The sequence below is a fragment of the Electrophorus electricus genome, chromosome 15, assembly GCF_013358815.1.
Source record: "Electrophorus electricus isolate fEleEle1 chromosome 15, fEleEle1.pri, whole genome shotgun sequence".
Taxonomy (NCBI): Eukaryota; Metazoa; Chordata; class Actinopteri; order Gymnotiformes; family Gymnotidae; genus Electrophorus; species Electrophorus electricus.
Window position 1 is genome coordinate 7618768 of NC_049549.1, and position 26700 is coordinate 7645467.

The 26700-nt window shown below is 41.4% G+C and overlaps 1 protein-coding gene across 4 annotated transcripts; it reads left to right on the forward strand.

Moving 5' to 3' along the window:
* Nucleotides 1-1926: 1926 nt before the first annotated feature.
* On the forward strand, nt 1927-26580 carry LOC113585445 (centrosomal protein of 164 kDa-like). 4 transcript variants are annotated; one of them, XM_035534109.1, is made up of 29 exons: nt 1932-2252; nt 2782-2868; nt 3135-3246; nt 5406-5652; nt 7572-7673; nt 8190-8315; nt 8443-8520; nt 8892-8993; nt 9765-11108; nt 12178-12234; nt 12590-12679; nt 13682-13752; nt 14930-15568; nt 15781-15912; nt 16536-16719; nt 17544-17618; nt 18355-18477; nt 18626-18769; nt 20220-20303; nt 20717-20785; nt 20881-21098; nt 21618-21782; nt 21876-22038; nt 22170-22277; nt 24080-24179; nt 24386-24694; nt 25058-25130; nt 25265-25366; nt 25531-26580. In XM_035534109.1, exons 2-29 carry the CDS (start codon nt 2787-2789, stop codon nt 25625-25627), a joined length of 5196 nt encoding a protein of 1731 aa, XP_035390002.1. In that variant the 5' UTR covers nt 1932-2252; nt 2782-2786; the 3' UTR covers nt 25628-26580. The 4 variants fall into 4 exon arrangements, with proteins under 4 accessions (XP_035390004.1, XP_035390002.1, XP_035390005.1 ...); XM_035534110.1 differs by having other exon boundaries at nt 2067-2091; XM_035534112.1 differs by lacking the exon at nt 9765-11108 and having other exon boundaries at nt 1940-2252.
* Nucleotides 26581-26700: the final 120 nt, after the last annotated feature.

A 26700-nucleotide genomic window follows, 5' to 3' on the forward strand; every position in this document is an offset into this window, starting at 1 on the left:
AGATTTAGCCACCAGAGAGGTCCACCCCTTCCATTCATCACCTGGTTTCTATCAAGACCTTTCCCCAGAGACCCTCCCTCTGAACACATGTGTGATTGGCCTACTGTGCTGTAGGCAGATCTGCCTCTCTGTAGAGAATGTTTCTGAGTGGTTCGTACAGATAGCCAACAAATTTAGATGCTGATGAGAGATGTCTTTCTCTGAGCATCTATTTTAGGGAGAACTAGGAAGGTGTACATAGACTAGGATAAGTATAATTTAAATAATTGTTTACACCAGCTTTAAGGTAGAGAATTGATTTGAGTTTTGTGAATAAGCATGTTGCTAGCAGTTAGGGCTGGCAGAACTCTTTCTATAATTAGTAATTTGCCAACTACTATTTAATGAAAAATATCCAGTAAAACTTGACTATATAAAACAAAGTAAATAATTTTATAACAGTAAAATTTTGTAAAAGCTTAGAAATATAAGCTCATGTGAATTAAATAGCTAAAAAAAGGAGCATGTTTTGTTTATTACCTCAGTAACATTTATCTGACACTTTTATCCAAAGCAACTTACAATTATGAGTACAACTTGAGCAATTGGGGTGTTAAGGGCTTTGTTTAGGGGCCCAACAGTGGCAACTTGGCAATGGTAGGGCTTGAACCAGCAACCTTCCAATTACAAGTCAAGTACCTTAATCACTGAGCTACCACTTTGATAAAGTAACAATGCTTTATCAAAAACAGATTTTTGTTCGTCATCCAACTGTCATTCCTTTATTCCATAAATTGGCACCTTTTTTTAGTTTATAAAATAAGGTATAAATAATAACCTACACCTGTCATGCTTGGCAAAACATACATTAGTGGAAATGTCAACATTGCATTTGTAATGTTCATGAGGGGATGATGCTGCAGATTTGGGCCTATGGGCATTCTTGTCCAAACTAAGCTTAACCTGAAAAGTATATATCTAACTCATCTACAAAGCTGGTTTCTATACAAATTTTTGGGATTTGTGTTAAATTATTCTATAGTGGTAGGGTTTGCATTCAAAATAGTTTTGGGCCAGAGAAAGCTTTTGTCTAGCCTAGCGGCGTATCAGGAAAAATCATTAAAAATGCAATTTTTAATGGATGGCAGTCATCACATTTGCTTAACACGCATTGGTTCCCTGCTTCAAAACTGGGCAGATGCATAACCTTTTCAAACTTACCTGTTAGGGATTAAGACATTAATACTTAAGTATGTGTCTTCAAAGGTTGGGTGGAGTGATGTGTGGGTCTGTGCACCAAGTCTGTGGTCTTCCTATGAACTGGATTGATAGCTATGGCAGTATGAGGTCAAGTACTGATTTCTTTTGTGTATTGGGACCACAAAACATGTCTGATGTCTGTTGAACAAATATAGCTATGAACTCATACTGTTCAGAGCATTGCTGACTTGTTTTTTTACACTGGTATTTATTTATTTCTTTTTTAATTTAATGCATATGTACTTTGCTTTTGCCTGTTTGTGGTTTATTTCTGATTTAAGAAGATACATTTTGCAGCTAAATAAAATCAATCAAAGTCTATGATGAGAAGCACACAATAAACTATGCTGTATATTTTACTGTTTTTCACTTATTAATTGTATTTCTTTAAACATGGGTAAAAACTCAGTTATAGTTATGTCTTCTTTTCGCATATTTTTGTAATTTATTTATTTTGCCACCATTAGGTTATAACAGGTACATTTTTTGATAATGGTCAAAGGTATAAAAGATGGATATGAGTGGTTATTCTTTGGGTGATATCTTGCATTTTAGAGCAATATAGCCACTGATAATGGGTCTAGTAAGAAGTCTAAGAACAAGATTGCACTTTTTTCTTGGATATATATTGCGTTAGCTATGTTGTATGAATAGAAAAACATTGTATATTTACTTGGATAAGAAAAGCAAAAACGCAGATTTTGTTAGCACGGTATCTTAAAGATTTTCTACGATGACCATTTTGTCATGGAACCTTTGTTTTGAAAACATTTTTAAAACTTTTGGCGACCATCTTGTTAGCTTGCTGGCTAGTATTTGTTGTTACGGTTTCTGTCTTAAGTTAGCTCTATGGTAAGCTCAAACTAGGTTAGTGGGCTAACTAGCTAGTTTACTTTCTGCAAATATATGATGTTAGCTAGCTAGATACTTACATGGCTTAATGTGCATGTCTAATTTCTTAAAATAACGTAAATCTTAAGTGACAGGAGGATTTGTGTCTTACGGTGGAAAAGGTTTGTAGCCAACATGTTACTTAGCTATATGTCGCTGAACGAGCTTTTATATATGAAAGCTTATCATTTGAATTGGTAGTCTTTAAAAGCTACCGTTGTTTTGTCAAGTGTGAAATCCTACAGCTGCTGTGGTTGCCATGCAGTTGCTAACCAAGCAACTCTTAGCTAGTTAACCTAGGTTAGCTAAGATAGCTAGCTAATTCGACTATATAATGTGATGGATTTATCATTGCCAGAGATTTAACTAGCTAGCTTTGTGGATGTTATTGTAAAGACAAGTTAGATTCCTTAACTGTTATTTGGTTCACTATTTGCACCAGCTAGTTTAGTGTAATTACTTTTTGTAATTAGCTAGCTGGGTTGGCCCAGTTACTTTTTCAATTTCATATCTAGCCAGCTATCTTCACGATACCATCTTTCAAACAGCCACTCACGTAGGTTAGCTAAGTGCTGGGTTTGGAGACAATATGGGATTTGTGTCGACTGGATTATTATTCATTTAATACATTCTCGTATTCCTAACCTTCAGTCAACATGACTACAGCTGCCCTTCGAATTGGAGACCAGTTGATCCTGGAAGAGGATTACGATGAGAACTATATCCCCACTGAACAAGGTAGTTATCGTATAATAGGACCTAACATTCAAACAAGCTTTTAAAGAAAACGGGTAACTAACCTTGATGTATGTTATTCAAATGGTATATAGTCCACAAGGTACCACAAATCCATCATTTAAAAATAACAGAATCAGTTCCATTCATTGTGGATTTAAATATTTGAGTCCTTTAGATTTTTCTTGGCATGAAAATATTTAACATTTGTTCAGTTTTAATGATGATCACATGCATTGTGGGGTATCCCTTTTATCTCTCTTCCTCAGAGATCCACGAGTATGCCAGAGAAATTGGCATTGACCCTAATCTGGAGCCAGAGCTCCTCTGGCTGGCCAGAGAGGGGATTGTAGCCCCACTGCCTCCTGAATGGAAACCCTGGTAGGATGACCTTGCTCCAGTACTCTCACCCACAGAGTAACAGATCTCCACACTTACAGCCAGAGAGCAATGAACCTTGATGTGATGAGTCTTTTGGGCCTAAACACGCAGTCACACACAGTAACCTGTTCTACATAAATGCCAATGCCTTTGTTTTGCAAAAAGACAAATATAAAAGCAAAATGCTTCAAATAAGTGTTATTTAAAGCTTGTGTGGTGTGTTTTATAGCTCAAAATCTGTGCTCAGGCTTATCTTTAAATGGATTCAACTAATTTTTATCTCATCAGTCTGTTTGAAATATTCTGTAATAGCAAAGAAAAACAGCCTTTAAGAATATTTATTTATAAATTTAGTAACAATAAAATCTGATATTCTATATATAAGTATACAGGCCCTTCATTATTTTCTTAATTAAAGCACCTTTGACAGTGGTGATAGTTTCAAGTCTTCTTGGGAGTGATCCTATATGCTTGGCATATTTTTCTGTTTCTCTGATTCTTCTTGGAAGGATCGTTCAAGCTCAGTCAGATTGGATGGGATGTTTCAGTGCACAGTCATTTTCAGCTCTCTTCAGAGATGATCTTTTGGATACAAATTCAGACTCTGGCTGGGTCACTCCAGAGATGCTCTTTTACGTACAGGTTCAGACTCTGGCTGGGCCACTGCAGGACTTTCACAGTATTCCTAAAGTCACTCCTGTGCTTTTTGGTGGTGTGTTTTGGGACATTTTCTTCTTGAAATCTAAATCTTTACTCCAGGCTTAGTCAAAGGTCTGGAAAAGGTTTTCACTGAGCATTGCTCTATATTTTTCTGCAGGTATTTATCTAAATCCTGACCATTCTCCCTGAAAAACATGATGCTGTCTCCACCATGTTTGATTAGATAGAATTAGACAGCCCTCCAGCCTTCTGGACTTTCTTAGGGTCATGTATTTTAAGTCCATGAGATGAAGGGATGGTATTAATGATGCTATGCTCAGTACCTCATTTCATCAGGCCAGAGGATCTTGCTTCTCATAATATGACTGTTTTTTAGGCATAATTTAGAAAGTGCAAATCATACTCTTGTGTGCCTTTTAGTGAGGAATGGCTTCCATCTGTACACTCACCTTAAAGGCCTGATTGCTAGAATTCTGCACTGATGGCTGTTATTCTGTAAGGTTCTCCCATCTCAACAAAAGAGCTCTAGATCTCATTCATAGTGACCACTGTGTTCTTGGTTACCTGTCTCACCAAGGCTCTTTGTCCCTGATTATTCAGTTTAGCTGGGCCGCCAGATCTAGAAAGACTGTTTGACTATTTGAAAATAAAGGAGGCTACCATGCTCTTGGGAAGTTTCTGTGCTTCAGCAATGTTTTTGGATTTTTCAGGGCTTAATTGCATAATGTCATCATAGCCACATTCAGTTAATTCTACAAGTAAAGACTGCTGAAGCCTGCATCTGAAATAGACTCTCTGGAAGTTTGCCTAAAAGTGTGCATTATCTCTCTTACGAAATAGATGACTAGATCACCAGCAGAATTAGACAGCCCTTTGACCCTGTTGAGTCTGGAGAAGACAGAATATTTAGATTGGGCAAAAGTAAGAAATGTACCAGGGGCAGAAGAGCACAGAATTGGGGAAGTTGGAGAGTATGGTATAGCACAAAAGATCAGTAATATTTTTAAGATAACAATTTCTTGGATACAGTAGTGAAATGCTATGGGGGTAAAAATATAATTTTATTTTCTCAAGTAACAATAAAAAGTGTAAAAACAATGTATTTTTATGAGTCAGGGCCTTCATTGCAGCAGTACATGTAGACAAGGGGACTTCCCACTTGAAATCTATTGTTAGTTATGCCTGAAACTAAATTAAAAAGTACAAAATGAACTAATATTTTGCAGCAGATCAACTTGCAAGTTTGGCCCCCAGAACTTTTTTTTCTCTGCAGTAAGACACAGAAGACCACTCTAATTCTGTGCTTTCTTCTAAGATCTCCAAGCATTTCATATGTTGTACTGTTGACACATGTAAAAATACGGTGCATTGGAAAGTGGTCTGGAGAATCTAGGCTTGGCTAGCTGTCTTTTTTTTTTTTTTTTTTTTTTTTTTAAATTCTGTGTGTTTACAGTATGTGGATCTGTTTGATCACCTTGTCTCTTTTCCCTCCACCCCAGTCAGGATGTGACTGGCGATGTGTACTACTTCAACTTCTCCACGGGCCAGTCCACCTGGGACCACCCCTGTGATGAGCACTACCGCCAACTAGTAGCACAGGAGCGGGAGCGTGCTCAGTCATGCCACAGCAGAGCTACCCCTGCCATCTCGAGGTCTGCTTTCATAGGCAGCAAAAAGGACAGGGAGAAGAAGAAGAAGAAGAAAGAGAAAAAAAAGAAGGAACCATTGGGGTTGAAAGCTCCAGGAGTGAGTTTGGATCTGTATGTCAGTGTTACAGTCTTGATTGTGTCCCGGTATTAAGGAGGTATGTGGTGGAGTGTTCGTGTAAATATGTTGCTCAGATGTACATTGTTCAAGTGTATGAACACTGTTTGAAGGTTTGCAACTTGATTCTAAGTAGGTTCAGCTTTATGAGATTTGATGAGATGAAATGAAAACATCAGCCAAGAGGTAAACACAAGTGCTATTGAAACATTCTAATGAAATCAGACATGACAACACATGCTGGTGCAACTAAATGCCTGTTAGCTGTGTCCACATGAAGGCAATCTTTGTAAACCTGTGTTCAGATATAGTCGGACTGCAGATTGGACACGTTGAAAGACACTTGTCCATTTCCTTTGCTCATGCGCAGTCTGCCAATGAAGTTACATCTCAGGAGAGGAAGAGAAAGACCAGGAAGGGAAAGAAAAAGGAAAGGAGTTTAAAGGGATGTTGGCACTCATCTGTTGCTCCACATCACCCCAATCTTGCCCTCACTCCTATCGGGACCACCCCAACCTGCCCTCTCCCATCTCCCTGTGATCCTCTCACCACCACCCAACCTATCACAGCCCACGTTTTTTTTTTTTTATATATAATCCCACCTCCAGCCTCTTGCACCTTTCCCCCTATTGGTGTATCCACTTACTCCTCCAAGCTGCTGTTGGATACTGAGGAAATGCTAGGCAGGCCTGCATTTTTTTTTAACTCCCAGCAGATTCATGTTCCTCTGGCTCATGTTTGTCATGAGCATCAGGAAAGGGAACAGGATAGCAGTATCCCAGGGATGGACATGGAAATGGTGCTATGTGCTGGCACTGAGAAGTGTGTTCATTCACTGCTTGTCCCCAGCAGAGCACAGAGCCACCACCTTCTACTGGACAGTGGGGAGATAGTGGGAAAAGGAAGGGTGAAGAGGCAGAGAGAGAGAAAGTAGTGACAGTGGAGATGAGAACAAGGAGGAAGGAGGTAGAGAGTAGTGGCAGTTTGAGTTTAAGTCCTGTAATGCAGTTCCATCTGTTTTTCACTTCTACAAGCCCAATAAGGCTGCAAACATCCCCACTTTCCATTCCTTTATCCTCCTTTCCTCTGCACTCATCCTTCCTTCACAGAAGAGGGAGGAGAGAGAGGAAACATTGGTGCAAAAGGTGGTGGTGGCAGAGAAGCTGAGACAGAACAGAGCAGAGGTGAGGGCGAGAGAGATAGAAAGAGAAGATGGGAATGGTAGTAGTACATATGACATAATATGTAGTTAGATAGTAGATAATAAGATATAGTCCAGCTGTGAATCTAAATGTGAAGTATGTGTTACTGTTATTATTGCAAAATGAGACCTTTCAATTTTTAAAAGTGTTCATTGTTTATTTTTTACTGCTATACTAAAATGGTGTGTCTATTTCTTACCCCATCTTGTTAGCCATGGTCACATCCGTAATGGCTCTTTGGTTTTTTTCCAGTGGATAATATTGTTTTATTCTTTGTTTATACTGATTGAGATAAGATAAATAAGTATAACCACCACTGTGCTAGTGATGACTAATTTTATTCTCCACCCTAAAATGTATTTTGCCACACAGCAGTTAGTTGTGACTGATCAAAACTTTTCACAAATTTCTCTTGCACACTAAACATTCTCAATTGCCATGTTTCTGAAAATACTGAAATTAATTGAACAATGAATTGCTTATGGAAGTATTTCAAAGAATTTAGGATTCTGCAGTAGCCTAAATTTGACCAGAAATAAGTGGGCAAAGTCAGGTCTGTGTGCCATTATGCTAGATCTTACTCACTTACTTTCTCTTTCCCTTTTTCTCTCACCTACTCTCTCTCCCTTTCTCCTGCACACTCCCTCATCTTTCTACCATCTCTCTCTCTCTCTTTCTTTCTTTCTCTCTTTCTCTCAGGTCCTGGCTCCAGTCAGAGGTGTGTGTGATGCTTCAGTTCCGGGGCTGCAAAGTTTCCTGGGCAACTCCACAGACCACCATCCTATAAAGTATTCACTAGGGGTAAACAAGAAAACCATAAATATTCCACTAGGAATAAAAGAAAACTAATTGTTTATTATGACTTCAGTAGAGGTGAAAGAACAAACCCCTACATGGGTCACTAGATATAAAAGTGACACATCACTTTGCAAGGGTTACAAGAATACCGCCTAGCCTCCCAGTCTTGTACTGCACCCCCCCCACTCATTCTTTTAAACTCACCCAGCCATCTTGTCATTATCAGGAGTTACTGAATACATATTGTCTGTGTAGTTTAGTATTTCACCAAATTCAGTTAATTGGTTGTCCAGTCCTTTATAGTCATTGTTGGACTGCTACTCTTTGAAGTTTGATATGTTGTTTGGTTAAGTGCGTATGAACCTGCAGCTTGCTGTGGCTGTGTGAGATCTCCCTCGGGGTGGTTCTGACAAAGGTGCTGTATGAGCTCTAAAGTGCTTGAAATAGTTGATGTGTGCAAGTGATGGGTGTTTGAGTTCATGGCAGAGGTACAGAATCTGTGATGGGTGTTTGTCTTAGGATGTTGTATCTGGAGCCAGAGGACGACAGGAAGAGAGTCCATCTCTGGCTCCGCCAATATTTCCTTCAGACGGGGATGTGGAAGAAGAGGATGAGGAAGAACAGAGGAAGGCTTCTGTCCATGAGGTAAAAACACCTACTAAAATGCAACACTCTAATCTTTAGTTCACTGTCCCTGTCATTATCTTTACAAGCACTACAGTAAAGCATGAGAACTTGTTTTGTGTTTGTGTCTTAATATGTGTGTGCATAGAGTCTGCTTGGTTCATCTCACCTGTTGCAGAATCTGCACTTGGATCTGGATGCTCTGAATGGGGGATTGCACTATGAGGTAACCAAGTTGTTCATCTCTCTCTCTCTCTCTCTCTCTCTCTCTCTCTCTATCTCTCTCTATCTATCTATCTCTCTCATATTTTGTTTTCAGCATTTCACAGACACCCTTATATAGCATAGCTTGCATCTATGTGTCCTCCCTGGAAATCAAACACATGACCTCGGTGTTGCACCTTGCTCTATTCGCTCTACCGGCAAGTCACAAACACAAGCGCATACATGCACGCACATGCACGTGCAAAAGCTCAACAATTAGAATAGCCATAAATGTGGTGTGTCTTTTTAGTTTTATGTGGCCATACTTCAGTGTTTGTAAAAATGTGTGTGTCTGTGTTGGTGTTTTTGTCCATGGGCTCCATGTATGTGCAGGCCAGTGAAGTCAGTGGCTCTGCTCCTGTGGAGGAAAGAACGGAACCAGAACTCCAGGATCTTGCTCTGTCAGGAGACCGATCCCCTGATCCACCCTCTCAGGTACTCATTCTTAATTTCATCATCATCACTCACACTGATTCTATTCCCCCTATGGGCTTGGGCTGTCCTATGGCTTTTAAAGTCAGAATCAGCCACAAAAACTTATAGTAGCAATTGTTCGTGTTATGTATAGGACAATAATTTTCTTAAAATGTCTTAAACTTGCTAATCTGTAGTGCTGAAAAATATTTAAATTTAATCACAATGTAAAAAAATGTTTATTACAATTGACCTTAATGGGCAGGCTAGCATCTGCTTGGAGAAAGTTTTGTGCTTAAGAGAGATTTTTTTTTTTCTGTCTGCTCTTGTTTAATAAGACTCTTGCCTGTTTTTGTTTTATTTGGAGTTTGTGCGTGCATTGGTAATTAAATGTGTTGAATCCCATCCTATGGACCAGGCTGTTAGTGTTTTGCCTTCATGCTTTTCTTCTTCATCTCTTCCTCTCTATTTTGTCTCTCCTGCCCACAGCCTCCCTATTCTCTGTCGGTTTCGTTTGCTCAAATAATGCCCTGGTTCTCTTTGATTGTGCTGTTTGATAATAATGCTACAGTCCTTTTCTCACTGGGCTCTGCCATATAAGCAGTGTGCGTGTGACCCAGGTCACAACTGTGTCTGAATTTAAAATGTCTTCTAAAATTTCCTTCTCCAATGCCATATTTTCTTTCATTCCCTGGTCTGTTTATCCTGCCATAAATCTTGTCTATCTTTGTACCCATTTCCATCTCTCTCTCTTTCTCTCTCTTTCTTTTTACTCTTTAATCCTTATCTAAGGATTCCCGACATAGCTGTAACCTCTCCTCCAGGCCACTGGGGGGCAGAAGAGATTTCAGCACAGAGAATGTGTTTCCTTCCAGCAGTGGGGACAGAAGCACTATGGAGGATGAGTTTCCTGACAAAGAGAGGGATGATGAAAAGGAGGGAGTGGGTGGAAAGAGGGATCAAGCAGAGAAGAGGAAAGAGAAGAAGCAAAAAAAACAGACAGAGGATGAAGTGATGGTGTACAGTGAAGGAAGTGAACAAACTGCAGTTAGGGACAGAGAGGAACCCTCAGATGGAAAAAAGCAAGAAAGAGTTGGAGACATAGACAGAGAGACAAAAAGTAGAACAGGTAGTGATAGAGTGAGTTCTGAAGTAGGCAAGAGGAATTACAGAGAGGAGAGAAAAATTCCAAAAACCTCAGAGAGAGATGAGCATGATAAGGTCACTCACAGATGGCTAGACAGACAGGATGTGTCCGGAGCAAAAGATTCCAAACAGGATCAAGGAGAAATGGATGTGAGGGAAGGAGATAAGGAGAGAAGGGAGGAAGGAAAGAGGAGAGGAACTGTGAACCATGATGAACAGAAGAGATCTGATGACTCCAGGGAGGAGGTAGAGAGGAACATACAGAGGTCAGATGGAAAAAGCAGAGAGGATAAAAGGGAGAGTGAGACCAGAGAAATATGTGTGAAGAGTGACCGTTTGGTGAATGGCAGTGATGGTGAGGTGCAATGGCATGTGGTTAGCTCAGTGGAACATGACAGTATGGATGAGGATGTGCAGAGACCAAAAGAGCAAAAAGGTGCTATGTGGGGTAAGGTGTATGGAAAGAGAGTCAGAGACAAGGGTGAGAGTGAAGAGGAGGAGAGTAGTGTGAGAAACTCTTTAGAAGAAAGGGATGAATTTGAGAGAAAAGGTAGAGGAGATAGTCATGAGATGGGAGAAGACTGTGTGCAGCACGAGATAAACGAGTGTAATGAGGGAGAGCAGAACAAGGGAGGGGCAGAGATGAGTATAAAGCATACTGAGGAGGAAGAGGGAGAGAAAGATATGAGTATTGATGGGAAAGGAAACTGCATTCTGAATCTGGACTGGAAGAATTCTGACTGGCCTGAGAGAAAAAATCAGAAACCTATTCAGACAGGTGAATGCACTGCAGGCCGACCGACAGACAGCAGCGCTGCCTTGAACATCACTGGAGACAGTGAGGACAAAGCGAAGGAGCTCTTTGAGAACCCCAGACTGTTAAAAATTGAACCCAGAGGGGGCTTGCATGCACCACTCCAACCACCATACCTGCAGAAAGACATTCTGGGAAAGAAGTTACTTCCTCAGTGGGGTCGGGTCCCCAGTGAGGTAGGCCGCTATGCTGGGCTATTGTGACCGTTGACCCATCTCCACATGCCATTACACACCTCTCTCGTCTCTTCCATGCACTTTAGACTTTAGAAAAAAACCTGTCTGCTGCTCTAGGTTCCACATGAGACCCATGCTCCATCTATACATTCATCCTGCAATCTATTCATCTGTTTATCCATCCATCATTTTATTTGTCCATCTGTTTATGCAGCCATCCTTCTGTCCATGCATTTATATATCCATTCATCTGTCCATTTTATGCATCCATCTGACTATCCATTTGTTGATGTGTTCATGCATCTGTCTATCCATTTAGGTTTCCATATGTACATTCCATTCCCTCATTCATTCAGTCTTCATTTGTATTGTGCACTAAGGACCCTCTGAGGGTAATGCACATTTTAGAATGCACCATACAGAAAAGATGGACCATAAAGGGATTCCAAAAAGACCCCTTGGTTTCAGTTAAGGTGACAATAATAATAAAAGACTGGACTTTACACTCGTACTGGACTGCTCTGGACCCCACTAGATCAGACCACCCTGGATTGGACCCAACTAAATCATACCATCCTGGATTGGTCTGGACCTCACTAGATTAGACCATACTGCACCCCACTAGATCAGACCTCACCGGATTCATGTTAGGAACCCTCAACTACTTTCTGCCCCCTGTACTAAATTTCCACACCTCACATGGACCTGGCTGTCTTGTGAATGTGGTTGCGTTCTATCTTGTGAATTGGGGGAAGGGGGGCATATTTGTGTGTGTTTGTGACTGCCATGTAGGGATTTGTCTGCTTCTTTCTACCCTGTGCCTCGAGTGCCCAGCTTGTCATTTTAAACCACACTGGCTGTGGATGGACTACTGCATGTTACAGCATGGCACTGCTCTGCACTGTTGCATTCTATTACAGAAGATATGGAGATTTGAACTGTTTGTATGTGAATGTGTGAATGTAGAGTAGGTGTTCAAGTGAATTGGTTAGTGTATGTTTAAGAGGATGTGTGTGCTGATGTCTGTGAGGGTGCAGTGTTTTACCTATTCATTGTTCTCCTCCTGCAGGAGTCAGAAATCACTCAGCATGTTGAAGCATTCTCACGCCATTCTGATGATGCTAAGGTAACCCCTGTGATAACTCTCTGCAATGGGAGGAAAACCAGTTTGTGTTAAAGAAAAACATAGTAGCCATTTTTAATTTGTGTAGCCATTTTTACTTTAAATTTCCTATCAGTAAATGCTGTCACCTGCTAGTGAGTTTTAGATCTGCAGAGATTTGTCAGTACAAATAATATATACTGAAAAACTAAAACATTGTGCTTATGTTTACCACTTTTTTCTTTTAATAACCCTGTTTCTATTTTTGGGACCACTGTTTTGGCTTTTTCCTGACTGTGATGTTTAAGTTTTAGTTAAGTCTGATTTGCATAGCTTTATGAATTGTAATTAATGATGATTTTGCATCATCTCAAATCAGGTGGATTTCCTCTCCAAATTTTCGGAGAACATTCTAGACCTGACGGATCTCTCCCCAGCAGAGCCCTCTGCAGTGCTGGCGGGTACTACAGTAGGTCACTCTCATCCTCCTGCACTTTAATAGAATTCCATATAGGTTGCCTTTAAACATGCCTATGCCCATGCCCCACAGAATAGATTTAGGTTCATGCATGAAATATTTGCTTGTCTAGGCTACACTTGGATATTTGGAACATCATTGTGCCTCTGTGGCTGCTTTATATCAAGGATGCCCCTGTGGCTACTTTATAGGCGACATTGACAAAAATCAATTATGGGCTACATTTAGATCTTGGTACCCAGTGCTGTGGTACCAACAGCCCTCCAAGCCTGGAGTTGCACATCCTTGAATTGGACACTGCTTGTGTTATACTTGATGTCAGTGGTCAAAGCCCGATCCGTACCTCGAGTACTTCAAACCTCAAGTATGGCTCGGCTTGAAATACCATGCTTCAAGTCTCATGAAAGACATGCATCAAGACTATTCTGTCCTGGCTTCTAGATGGTGGAACAGCTGTCTGAACAGCAGAATTCCTTTCAGTCTTCAAACGCAGACTGAAGACCCATCTATTTATGGAATATTTAAATGACCACTGACTCTGCTCCTATGTTGGACTAACTGAAACCAGTACTTATTGTAGGGTATTCTTTATTAAACTGATGTTGACTGCTTGTTGACTAACAAAGTCGAGTACTTTTTGTTTATTGCAATTAGCTTGTGTATTTTCCACTTCTAGGCATTAGTATCGACCCCTTTATTTTAACAGTATTCTAGTTCATTGATATATTGAAATCTAACCTATTGTACTGGCTAGGATGTATTCTGTGAGTAAATGACTGATAAAGCACTTTTGTAATTCGTTCTAGATAAGCACATCTGCTAAATGCCGTAAATGTAATGTAAATACATGGTTTATATGTTGCTTTCGGATAGCCACGCTGACCAGATTTCATACACATCTGATACATGTGCATGAAGAATGAACTTTTCTCATGGTTGTTGTAGGACATTGTGTCTTTGGATGTACTGCACCCTTTTTTCCACCCCTGGCAGGATGAGAAAGGTGGAGAGAGAGAGGAAGATGATAACATGGAGGAGGAGAATAGAGCACAGGCTGCAGAGAGGTTTGGTTCAATAATATTGTTCATACCAGAGTGTGATCAGCCAGCTTCACAATGCAAAACTCTCAGTCTCACCTTGCTCTGCCCCCCAGACACACACAAAACACACACACACACACATACACACACAAACAGAACTTTAGATATTTCAACTTTGGAAAAAGACAAAGATTAATTGATGAAGGCTTTGGAAAAGATAAAGAGCCTCATGCAAGAACATATGCAAGAACATTTTCATATTTTATATGAAATCTATTGTACTTTTGTTGTAAATTCAGTTCGTATGAATTCGATCCTGTTCCAAGGTAGGACTTCACAAATGCTCACAAGTTCACCAAATTGACTGCTGTGAAGGACTCATAGAAGATCGCGTGTTTATGAGAATTGTGAATTAACACAATTGAAAAATTTTTTATTCAAAGTGCAGGGAGGTTAAAAAAAGAGTAGCGTTCTGCTTTCAAAGAAACCAAAAATTCATTACGGTGACAAAAGTATTGATATAAAAACTTGCTAAAATTGAGAAATGGGAGACAATGGTTACTTGTGTTGTTAGCATAGGGACATAAGGTCTGGCACATCAGAGAAACGAAGATTGATTTTGGAACTTTGATTTTTAATTTCATAACAAATCATGAGTCTTACCAAAGCACGGCAGTACATGACTAAAGGAGAAGGAGGTCAAGAGGACGATGAACGAGAAAATACATGTCATGATTGGCAATCTTGCACTGTTAGGTGTTACAGGAAGATGTTCCTCTTGAGAGCAAATGTTAATTTCTGTACGAAAAACTATGGTCTTTGTGTAGTGTGGCCATGTGCAATATCAGGTAAGGCTTTAGCAGATCAGATTATTGGCTGTTTTTGTGATTGAGATTACCATCGTAGAATAGCAAAGTCAAATAACTATCAAGGATAATGGCAAAATTATTAGCCTGTATGTCAAGTTTAATTTCTATGTTCAAAACTAGTTTACTTTTAGCTAATGAAATCAACACAGTTCATTAGTTCATAGTACATGACTTTTACAACAGGTCTGGACCAGTCAAGTTTTCTTCATGCCTAAAAGAAATTCTAAATGAGAAAGTTGGTGAATTCAGCAATTCCAATGAGCAATTTATGAACCAGTCATCTGTTTTTTTATGAGTGTTTCTTGGCTGAAATGTATTTCTTCACTTACCAGGAGGCATCAGCAGAAAGTGAGTTTAGACATGTTGCTCTCTGACCATGACTTGGAGCATTCCTCCCGTTCATCCTCTTCCTCGCTCTCCAAACCCTCCAGTCCACAGCAAGAGCTGCTAAAAAGCAGCAACAGTGCTCTCTGCTGCCTGAGGCCAGAGACAGCCCATGGGAGACTGGCCAGGATCATGACAGCAGAGGTGACAGAGCAGGACATGGAGGAAGAAAAGGGAAAGAAAGAGGAGGAGGGAGAGGAGAAGAGAAGGAAGCAAGAGGCACATGACAAAAGAAGGAAGGAGCAAAAACCAAGAGAGGACGAGCAGAAGAGAACAATGAGAATAGAGACCAGAAAGTGGGAGGAGCAGGAAGCAGAGAGAGAGGGAAGAATGAGAGAGCGACTGACCACACAACTCCTCAGAGAACAAACCAGCGATGAGGAGCTCAAGGAAAATAAGAGGAGACAGCAGTATGGAGAGAAGGAGAGGTGGAGGCAGAGTGTGGAGACAAACAACCAGATAGAGGAAGAGAGGGTCAAAGTGGCACAGGAGCGGGAAAGGAGACTGCACCTCCTCCAAGAGGAGCTGAGGAGAGAAGAGGAAGAGGAGGAGAAACGGATGAAAAAGGAGAACGAGGAGAGGATCAGGTTTGTGTGTATCTGTGCTTGTGTAAGTGAGTACTAAGCACTGATCCATTGACATCCTCGTGTGTGTTTGTGCCTTAATGTGTTAACTGAGGTAGTGAGGTTAAAACTCTACCAAGGCATTTAGTCTGCCAAATATGCGCCACTCTGGTCAGGATATCTTATATCTTGTTGGTAACATAATTTCTTGTGGTGTGGGTGTGTGTTTTTTACAGGGCTCTTGAATACAGATTGCAAAGAGAGATGAAGGAGGAGGAAGATTGTCTGCACAAAGACACACAAACCAAACTACAGCAACTTAAGGAGCAGGCACTGAGAGAAAGAGAAACACAAATATGCAAACTCAGGTACACACACATGCATATACACACTCGCCAAACTAAAGCAGCTCAACGAGCAGGAACTGAGAGACTTGTGCAGCAAAAGGAAGAGAGGATGCTACAAATACTTGGAAGAATATAGCTACTGCACTAGAGAAGACTGCCCAGCTTCTCAGAGAGCTAGCTCAATCTTGGGTTTTGAAGAAAGGGTCTTGGAGCAGCCAAGCAAAAATCGCCATAAATCCAAAACTTTTACCCAGCTCTAATTGTGGTTTTAGTACTCATCCGTAAAAGTTGTGGCTGCAAGAGGGCAATTGATTGACATTCAGAAGAAACTGAGTGGAGTATCGACAATACAGTTAGAAAATCTTATGCACATTATTATGAACGTTTTATTAATTTTGTTCTTTTGTTCCTGTATCAAAAGCGTTAGCCCATAAATATATTCCCATACACACACCAAAAGCAGGGGCTAGGACTATGTACTGCAAGAGAAACACCTACACATGCACACATACCAAACTTTATCAATCTGATTCCAGAAACTGAAGTAAAACCCTAAATGCTGTAATATTTGTCAAACATTGCTGCTGTAAACTACATTTCCTGTTTCTCTGTATGTATTTGCATGTGTATGTGTGAACTTATAGGGAGGAGAATGATGCGAGGTTGAGAGAGTTGCACTCTGAATTGGAAGCAGAGCGAGAGAGAATGGAGGCATGGAGTTGGTGGGACCTGGACAAGATAAAGGCACAGTCAGAGGAGGAGCTTAACACTGAGAGGAAGTGGCTTCAGAAAAGGAAGGAGGAGCAGTTAGCCTCATTCAAACTAAAGGTTAGTGGGTGTGCATGGGAGAGTCAGACTGTTTCTGTGGTGCCTGTGAGTTTGCAATAGGTGTTATTTCTCTCTGTGTAATTTGACTGTAATTTGAGTTTGTCAAATACATGAACAGTGACAGTGACTAGTAACTGTCAGTAATTTTGACACCCCATTTTTGAATTGGCATCTGACTCTGTGAAGGAGACTCACTTAGGAAGGATAAATGGGTGCTATGGCTGCTATGCCAGAGAGCTGTCTCTTTGGTCTGGTGTTCAGAGCTCATATTTACCTCCTGCCTGTCCTGAGTTTGAGTCCCTGGTTGGGTGGCTGCCTTCAACCTTCGTTACACATGGTCTCAGAAATGGGATGGCGGCTAGGCCATTGAGAGCGTGCCCCAGGTTGATGAACCCACCCCTGCTGTGAGGAGATGGTGTAGCCCAGTGTGAGGACTCCTGATGAGGGACATGGGTGTGGCCCTGATGGAATGGGCAGTTGTGTGCGGAGGGACATGTGGACAGTGTCACACACAGGGGCACTCCTTGGAGGTGAAAGCATTGTGACAGACAGTCACTCTCCAAAGGGAAGGTTAAATGGGTGTTCTGGCTGCTATGCCAGAGCTAGCGCTTTGATCTGGTGGTTTGGGCTCACGTTTACCTCCTGTCTGTCCTGGGTTTGAGTCCCAGGTTGGGTGACTGCCTTCAGCCTTCATTACAGATTCCTTCACAAACTGAGCAGGCAGTGTTTTAACAGGACAGTCATACCTCAGGTGTGTGTGTGTGTGTGTGTGTGTGTGTGTGTGTTTATAGGTATAAGTGTAATGTGTGTATCTTGTTTGTCAGGGCAGGGTAGGTGATCAACAGAGGGAACTGAGGAGTCCTTGGCCTGAGCTGCAGCTGTACGAGTACCAGAGAGAGGTAACGCAATATGTCTGAGCTAACTATCTACCATTCAGAACCATGGACAGCTGTGGCTTATACAAGGAGCCAACTGTATATACATATACATTTAGAGCATTTAGCAGACACACTTATCCAGAGCGACTTACAAAAGTGCTTTATCATTTACTCATGCAGTACATCCTAGCCAGTACAGTAGATTAGAGTCCAATATACCAATGAAGTACAATTCTGTTTAAATACAGAGATCTGGATGCTGATGCCTAGACGCGCAAAGTACATAAGTACTCTCTCAGACAATGATAAGTGCAATAAACAATAAATAGTAGAGTTTGTAAATCAGCAAAGGAGCAGTCAACATCAGTGCAATAAACAATATCCTGCAATAAGTACTAGTTTCAGTTAGGCAATATACGAGTAGGGTCAGTGGTCAGTTAAATATTCCACAAATAGATGGGTTTTCAGTCTGCATTTGAATGTATAGTCAATGATGGGGGCCCATTCCACTGGGCATAATGCAGCCAAACCGGCCAGATCAGTAAAGTATAAGCAGTTAATGTCTTAAAGCAAGACTTTCCATAAAAGAAGCATTTGATGGAAAATCTAATTTACTTGTACTTTTTTAAGATTTGTGGTTGGGGTCTGTGTGTGTGTGTGTGTGTGTGTGTGTGTGTGTGTGTGTGTGTGTGTGTGTGTGTGTGTGTGTGTGTGTGTGTGTGTGTGTGTGTGTGTGTGTGTGTGTGTGTGTGGGTAGCTATCTGATGTGTTGCAGGAAGTAAGAGAGGAGGTGCAGAGGGAACACAACAGGAAGCTGGAGCAGCTCAAAGAGGAGCATCGACACCAGCTCCAGACTCTTAGACACACACACCTGGAGGAGGTCAGTAGTTATGTAGATGATTGTGTTAAGAGAATTCATGTTCTCATAGTTTATTACATCCACTTGTGTACTAAGCATGCATTCCCCAGGGAATTGAAGTCTGTTCTGTAAATAACGTGTGTGTGTGTGTGTGTGTGTGCGCGCGCAGGAGACCATGCAGAGAGAGCAGTTGCTGAGTGCTCAGCTAGAGGAGAGAGAGAAGTTGCTGGCCTCACACACATCCCAGCTGGAACAGCTCAGACTACAGCTCGACTCCCAGCTCCAACAGACCCACAAAACACACATGCAGAAGGTCCGACACATTTACATTGCAATCTGCATTTGGCAGAGGCTCTTACAAAAGTGCTTAGTCATACATTCAAAGAATACATCCTAGCCAGTGCAGTAGGTTAGAGTTCAAGATACCATTGAACTAGAATGCTGTTGAAATACAGGGATTAATGCCAATGCCTAGAAGTGCAAAATACAAGATTAATAACAGACAATAAGTGCAATAAACAATACCTTACAATTAGAACTAGAGTTACAGTTACTCAACATAGGTGCAGGATCAGTGGTCATTTAAATATTCTACAAATGGATCAAATAGATAGGTCTTCAGTCTGAGTTTGAAGACAGCAAGGAACTCTGTTGTCTGGACAGCCAGCGGAAGTTCATCTGGGAGACAGGACAGAGAATAGTCTTGATGCTAGTCTTCCACGAGACTTGAAACATGGTGATTCAAGCCGTGCCGTACTTGAGGTTAGAATTACTCAAGGTACAGATCAGATTTTAACCATTGACATGTATGGAGGAGCTGGTCCATTTTTGGCTTTGTAGGCAAGTTTTAAATCTGATGCGGGCAGCTACTGGAAGGCAATGAAGGGAATGCAGCGGCAGAGTGACGTGTGAACTTCGGAAGATTGAAGACCAGTCGTGCTGCTGCATTCTGGACGAGTTGTAGAGGTCTGATTGCTCTTAAAGGAAGACCGGCAAGTAGTGAGTTTGCAGTAGTCTAGCTTTGAGATTATAAGAAACTACAGAAGCACCTGGGCAGCTTCTTGTGAGAGAAAGTACCGAATCCTTTGTATGTTACAAAGGAGAAATCTGCAAGACCAGGTCATATTTGAGACATGAGTTGAGAGCGACAACTGGTTGTCCAGAGTTATTTCTAGGCTACAAGCAGCTTCAAATGCTGATACCAGGGGGCTCTCGAAGGAAACTGAGGGTTCACGGGGAGTTCCTGGGATGTACAGAAGCTCATTTTACTGGGGTTGAGCTTCAAGTGGTGGGCTGTCATGATGCAATGTCAGTCAAACACCCACAAGATACACACATGCAGAAAGTCACACAAGCTTAGTGGAGTAATATTTCTCTGCAGCATCAGAAATAACTGAGACCAAAGGGCAAAAGCACCTGCATAGTCCCCACATTTGCCCCTTTAAACACACAGAGGCAAAACGATCCTAAAATTGTTAGACTGCACTTACGAAGCGCTTTTTTAGTAGAACATTTTTTGCCTAGATCACTTATGTTCTATACAAAAAAACAGTTTAGGTGATATCCAAATTGTAATATTTTAACTATCGACAGAACACACATGTTTAAGATCTGTGTAAAAAGTAAGGGCGAAATTGTCCGTTAAATCTGAGTCTACCCTGCTTCTCCCTCAGGTTTTAATTATATATATATATATATATATATATATATATATATATATATAATATATAATATATAGTGTGCGTGCATGTGTGTGTCTTTAGGAGTTAGAAGTGCAGGGGCTGATCAAGCAGCTGGAGATGAAAACCAAAGAGCTCAAAACTCAGGAATTACAACTCCAAGCTCAAGTATGTAACCTGGTTTGTTTGTGTTTGTAGGTGTGCATGTGTTTTTTTTATACACTGAGCTGGCACTGTATTCTGCATTAGGTGCAGTTATAGTTGTACTTCCAGGCTACCAATCATTCTTCTTCAGTTCTTTGTACTCAGAAGTTAATTGACTGATTATAATGACCTGTTTGGGGGAAAAAACAGGTCTGGTCTGGATTGTGTGTTTGTGTGGGTAAGTGTGTGTGTGTGTGTAAGTGTGTGTGTGTATATATATATATATATATATATGTATATATGTGTGTGTGTGTGTATATGTGTGTATGTATGTATATGTTAACACAACTTACACAGGGTACAGATCTTTGGTACAGTTAGTCCACTGCTTAATAAAGTGAGCACTCAGTGTATGTGTTTGTAATGTTTATCTGCAGGCAGGAGATTTAAAGAAGAGGAGGCAGCAGCTGAGCGAGGAAGAAGATGAAGCTGAGAAGGGGATAGAGGTGTGTGTGTGTGTGTGTGTAAGATGCTAAATTCTAGGTATTCTAGGTCAACCTTCATGCATGTGTTTGTGTGTGTGTGTGTGTGTGTTTCCCAGGCTCTTCCACATCTCCTAAGAGAGAGGGAAAGTCTGCATGCTGAGCTGGAGAGGTTAAGGGAAGACAGGAGGAGAGAGAGGGAGGAGATGGAAAGAGAGAGAGAAGAAAGGAGGAGAGAGACAGAGGTGAACAGAAGGATGATGGTGGAGAAAGAGAGACTGCAGAGCCAATCAGCGCTCCTGCAGGCCAGATGTGATGAGTTCCACAGAAGGCTCAGGTAATGTTTGTGTGTGTACACACACACACTTGAACATATAATGCTTAGGTTTAGGTAATGTACATACGGTCCTTTGAGCATGCTGTAAAACACACACTGAAGGTTTAGGTAATACACACACTGGAGGTTTAAATAATAGACCTACTCACACACACTTCACACATTTCACACGTGCACGTTCTCTAACATTCTCTTACGTGAGTGTGCAGTACTGTTACAGTGGTACAAGTCTAATCCCACAAATCTTAAATTATATTCTTCCCCAACATAAATCATGTTTCAAGCAACAGTGAATTCATATATTTTTGTTTAGTTTCAGTTCTTTTTTTATTTCACTGGTGCTGAATTGCTTCAGTTGTTTCAGATGTACAATCACATGTTGCGTGTGGGTGACATGCTGAACAACACAAACACACACGTCGGCCTTGCCACAGTAGTTTTTCATCTCTCCAGTGGCACAATCACACATACACAGACTCTAATGTAAAGATCTGTGTCTATGTGGTTTCTGTCTGTCAGTGAGTTGGATCAGAAAGAGAGTAAAGAATGTGAGCTGGAGAGAAAGAAAGAGGAGGAGAGAGAGGAGAAGAAGAAATGTAAGGAAGAGTCACTCCGATTGGAGGATTTGGAACTGCCTCTTTCCCCTGTGCCCGCCTCCCGTGACAACCACAGCAGCATAGATGAGTATGTGTGTGTGTGTTTCTGGCATGTCCAATAGTATGTATTTGTTACATGTTTACATCCTCATTTTTAATCTATTTCTCCCTCTCTCATTAGCCTGCGAGAGTATATCTCATGTGAGGGTGTGTCTCTGCAGAGAGCAAGATGGTTCTTAGAGAAACAAACCAGCTGTCTGAGAGAGAGACAGGCAGCACTGAAGGCAGCCCACCCCACCCTGCAGAACCATACACCAGGAGGCTCTGCTCACCATTTCTGCCAGGTCTGTGCATGCATGCTGGGTGTTACAGCATTTAGAGTCATGTAGTCAGGTAAGATATCGATTCTGACAAGTGACACAATAAATATTATGCAGCTTTCTCACGTCCTCCCCTGTCCTGTGGTGCCGGATAGGAGGTGAGTGATCTCGAGGATCTGAGGGAGACGGTGCAGAAGGGGCACACACTACTGCAAAAGAAGGAGGAGAGACTTAGCCAGCTGGAACATTCACTGGCAGAGGAGGTGTCTCTCTCACACACACACACACACACACACACACACACACACACACACACACACACACAAAACCAACTGCCCACACAAAGACAAGCTCATACTCTATCCACAAAACGTGTACACACACAGTACACATGCACAGTATAGTCGTGGCCAAAGGTTTTGAGACTGACACAAATTTTGGTTTTCACAAAGTTTGCTGCTTTAGTTTTTATGGTGGCAATTTGCATTACCTCAAGATTATGAAGAGTAATCAGATGAATTGCAATTAATGGCAAAGTTATTCCTTGCCATGAAAATTAACTTAATCATGAAAATTACTGCATTCAAGCCACTGCATCTCTGCCCTGCTACAATATGGCCTGCTATCATCATTTCTGTGATCATCTTGTTAGCTCGGGAGAAAGTGTTAATGAGGACAAAGCAGCTGATATTACTTTGTCATGCTGATTAGAAGAGCAGACTGGTTGTTTTAAAAGGGTGCTGCTGCTTGAAGTTTTCTTCTGTTAACCATGGTTATCTCCAAGGAAGCGCATGCAGTCATCATTGCTTTGCATCAAAAAGGGCTTCACAGGCAAGGATGTTGCTGCTTGTATAATTGTGCCTAAATAAACCATTTATCAGATTATCAAGAACTTCAAGGCGAGTGGTGCTGTTGCTGTGAAGAAGGGTTCAGGGCATCCAAGAAAGTCCAAGTGTCAGGACCATCTCCTAAACAGGATTCAGCTCCAGGATTGGGTCAGCACCAGTGCAGAGCTTCCACAGGACTGGCAGCAGGCAGATGTGAGTGCATCTGCACACCTAGTGAGGCCAAGGCTTTTGGAGGATGGCCTGGTGTCATGAAAGGCAGCAAAGAAGCCAATTCTCTCCAAGAAAAACATAAAGGACAGACTGACATTCTACAGGAAGTGTAAGGATTGGACTACAGAGGACTGGGGTAAAGTTAATTTCTATGATGAAGCTCTCTTCAGACTGTTTGGAACATCTGGACAAATGATTGTGCAGAGAAGAAAAGGTGAGGGCTACAATGAGTCCTGTGTCATACCAACAGTGAGGCATCCTGAGACCATTCATGTGTGGGGTTCCATCTCATCCAAGGGAGTGGCTTTGCTCAAAATTTTGCCTAAGAACCCTTCCATGAATAAGGAATGGTATCACAACATCCTCCAAGAGCAACTTCTCCCAATGATCCAGGAGCAGTTTGGTGATGAGCAAAGTTTTTTCCAGCATGACAAGGCAAAAATGTCACAAGGCAAAAGTAATAACCATGTGGCTTGGTGAACCAAACACTGAAATGTTGCGTTCCTGGCCACAAAACTCCCCAGATCTCAATCCTATGGAGAGCTTGTGGTCAGTCCTCAAAAAGAAGGTGGACAAGCAAAAACACAGAAACTGATTAAACTCCCAGCACTGATTAGGTAAGAATGGGTTGCCATCAGTCAAGATTTTGCCCAGATGCTGATATCCAGCATGCCTAGGCGAATTGCAGAAGGCTTAAAAAAAAGAGGGGTCAGCACTGTAAATATTAAGTAAATATTAAATCTTTGCTTAAATTGGATGTATTTATCAATAAAAAATAAAACTTTTTTTTTTTAACTTATTAAATGGTTCTAATTGTACTTGACTATACCATATAAACATCTGACAAAAGGATCTAAAAAAAAAACTGAGGCAGTAAACTTTGTGAAAACGAAAATTTGTCAGTCTCGAAACCTTTGGCCACGACTGTACACACACAGTTGACATAGACACTTGCAAACTAGTTACACATTAATATATATGACTTTTACAATATTTTGCTATCTTAGCTGTCGTGTGATGAAGACGAAAGGTTGGTAGGAGATCGCAAAGTCACATTTCATGTCACAGATTCAGAGACAAGCAGTGTGTATGGCCAACAAGGGACAGGTGAGAAGGACGCTACATACATACACACACATACATCAGTAAGCAGCCTGTCCACTTTAAAGCCTTTTTCCTTTGTTCATTTATTTTTGTTTTATCTAACTCCTTTCTTCCTTACTGCGCTACCCAACTCTTTGCCCTTCCCATTCTGTCCCTCTCACTCTCTGTACCACCCACTCTTTGTTTGTACTTGACTCTTTCTATCTTAGCTCCTACACTTCCAGTGAAAGTGCAGCAGTTAGCGGAGTCACTACAGCAGATCTCTGGCCAGCTGAACACAGTGCTGGGTGCATTGGGATCTCTCACCCAGAGGACACTTCCATTCCAGCCCCTCTCTCAGCAACCCCGATCCTCCTCCTATCCTCCCCCCCCCTCCTGGGCATGGCCACCAAGCCCCACCTCCTCCTCAGCAGCCAATCAGAACGGTTTCTCTCACTCTTTCTCACATACTATTAATGGAGTCACAAAAAGGCATGGGTCTGATCTGGTAAACACCCACTGGAACAAACTCTTCTCTGGTACGTAGACACGGGTACAACCCAGATATTCTCTATTGATGACTAGTGAAGCTTGGCGACCTCAGTGGGATTGGCAGCAATGATCAATACTAATGCTTAGTTTCTTCATTACTCATAAAACCAAATGCAACTCTTCAGCCTCCCACTCAAACACAAACCACTTACTGCTGGAGCTAAAGCCACTTATTCAGACAGTTGATAACCCAACCTCAAATTATTTTCTGTGCTGGGATAATGACAATGATTTACAGTCCAAGGTTTTTGTGGTGCAGCATAAAAACCTGGTGAATCAAATTGTCTTTAGAAATCTAAACTGTTTTGAGGCAGCGGCACTATTTGCTGTAAAGACTGCTCTGGTTTTAGGAGTTTCCATGGATACCAGTACCCCCTATGCCATGAGTGCTCCCAGAGCATATTGTGGATACACTCCAGCAAGGTGAGTACACACATACACACCTGTGCATGCTCATTCACTCACTCATTCTGTCTGACATACAGTGCCAGGGCCGTTGCTCATTTTGAAAGGAAATTGATGAGCTCATACAGCGCTTTTCCTGTGTGTGTGTGTAGTCTCTCCTCTGTCCAGTCCTCTGAGCTAGATGGCCAGAGGCTGCAGGGACTGATCGAAGGCAACAAAAGGTGGCTGGAAACACGACGCAAAGACCCCAACATGTATCCTTTGATACTCACTTACTTAGACACACACACACACTCTTTGTCTGTCTTTCTTTCTTGGCAGACTGGCTCATATAGGTATAAATACACAAACAACCAGTACAGAAAAAGAATGTGTCATATTTGCATGCACACTTGTATTTTCCTGAACTGCTCCTTAGGCCTCTTTTCACACGCTACCGAACTCCCCCTTCGATGAATGGTTTGGTCCAGCTGAGCCTGGATGATAACAATCAGATTAAGGTGTACCATTACTGAAAATGGATAAAAAGTCATGTCCATATATGTCCAGTGCATTCCAATAAAAGCATATGCAAAATTCATGCATGCCTATGAAAATGAGAGAAAACGGATATAAACATTCACAGAGACTAAGCACATAATATATAACACTAATGAGGCCCATTAAGCACAGAGGAGTCTGTGTGCACGCACACGTGTGCGTGCTTAACCAAGTGAGTTGCATGAATTGTATGGGGGGGAAAAAAAAAAAAGTGCGAGTTGGACTGTCCCCCTTAATGTATGAACTCAGGTTACCACCATTAGGTGTAGGAGCTGATATCCACAACAGCAAACAGGAAATAAAGAAAAGACAGTTATAGACTCGATAAACAATCAACTGGCACTTCGTGTGGCAATGGGAGTATGAGAGAGAAGAGCTGAAGGCTAGAAAAAAACTGATCCTGTTTTTACAAGCTGAAATGTTTTCAGAACTGAGACTGACTCTCTCCAGTCTTGCTCCCTTTTCTCTATGATCATCAAAACATAAATGTAGAAGAACCAGTCTGCTTTTTTAGTCATTTATGTTAGAAGCTTGTCAGACTGTAAAACAGTTGAAAACTTCCAACCTGTAATCACAGGAGCCTTTACATAAACAGGAACTGGGGAGGTTTTGCACTGTGGTTTCCACTCAATACCACAAAAACCTCATGAAACTGATAACATAATATTCAAGACATCAGAGCAATCCTACTGTTATATTATAGTCCATAATCTTAGTTGCCCTACCTGAAAGCAAAAATCACCAGCAGAGGTTATGTAAGCCATGAGTCACAGCTTTCTAGGGGTGTTGGTGTTATGCTTCAGAGCAATATTGTTTACATATGTGACACTTGGGGACCAGCCAATGCTTAGCCTGTATATCCCTTTGTGTAGTTTGGAATTTTTGCATGTATTTTTGTAAAACCTGAATAAATCTGGTGTTTTATATCAATTGTCTTGTGGTTTGATGGTGTCATTTTTTGCCAGTGTGTAGTGTCATTCCTGTGATTACACAGAGTACTTCTACTCCATTACCCTGAACCTTGCATGCTTTTAAAGTAAACTCCAGC

What these genes read in the sequence shown, in the direction of transcription:
- LOC113585445 (XM_035534109.1), top strand. Translation starts at nt 2,787, where the DNA reads ATGACTACAGCTGCCCTTCGAATTGGAGACCAGTTGATCCTGGAAGAG. An exon ending in GGGGTCGGGTCCCCAGTGAG is followed by an intron (nt 11,109 to 12,177) that starts GTAGGCCGCTAT and finishes CTCCTCCTGCAG; the next exon opens with GAGTCAGAAATCACTCAGCA. An exon ending in AAGCTGAGAAGGGGATAGAG is followed by an intron (nt 20,786 to 20,880) that starts GTGTGTGTGTGT and finishes TGTGTTTCCCAG; the next exon opens with GCTCTTCCACATCTCCTAAG.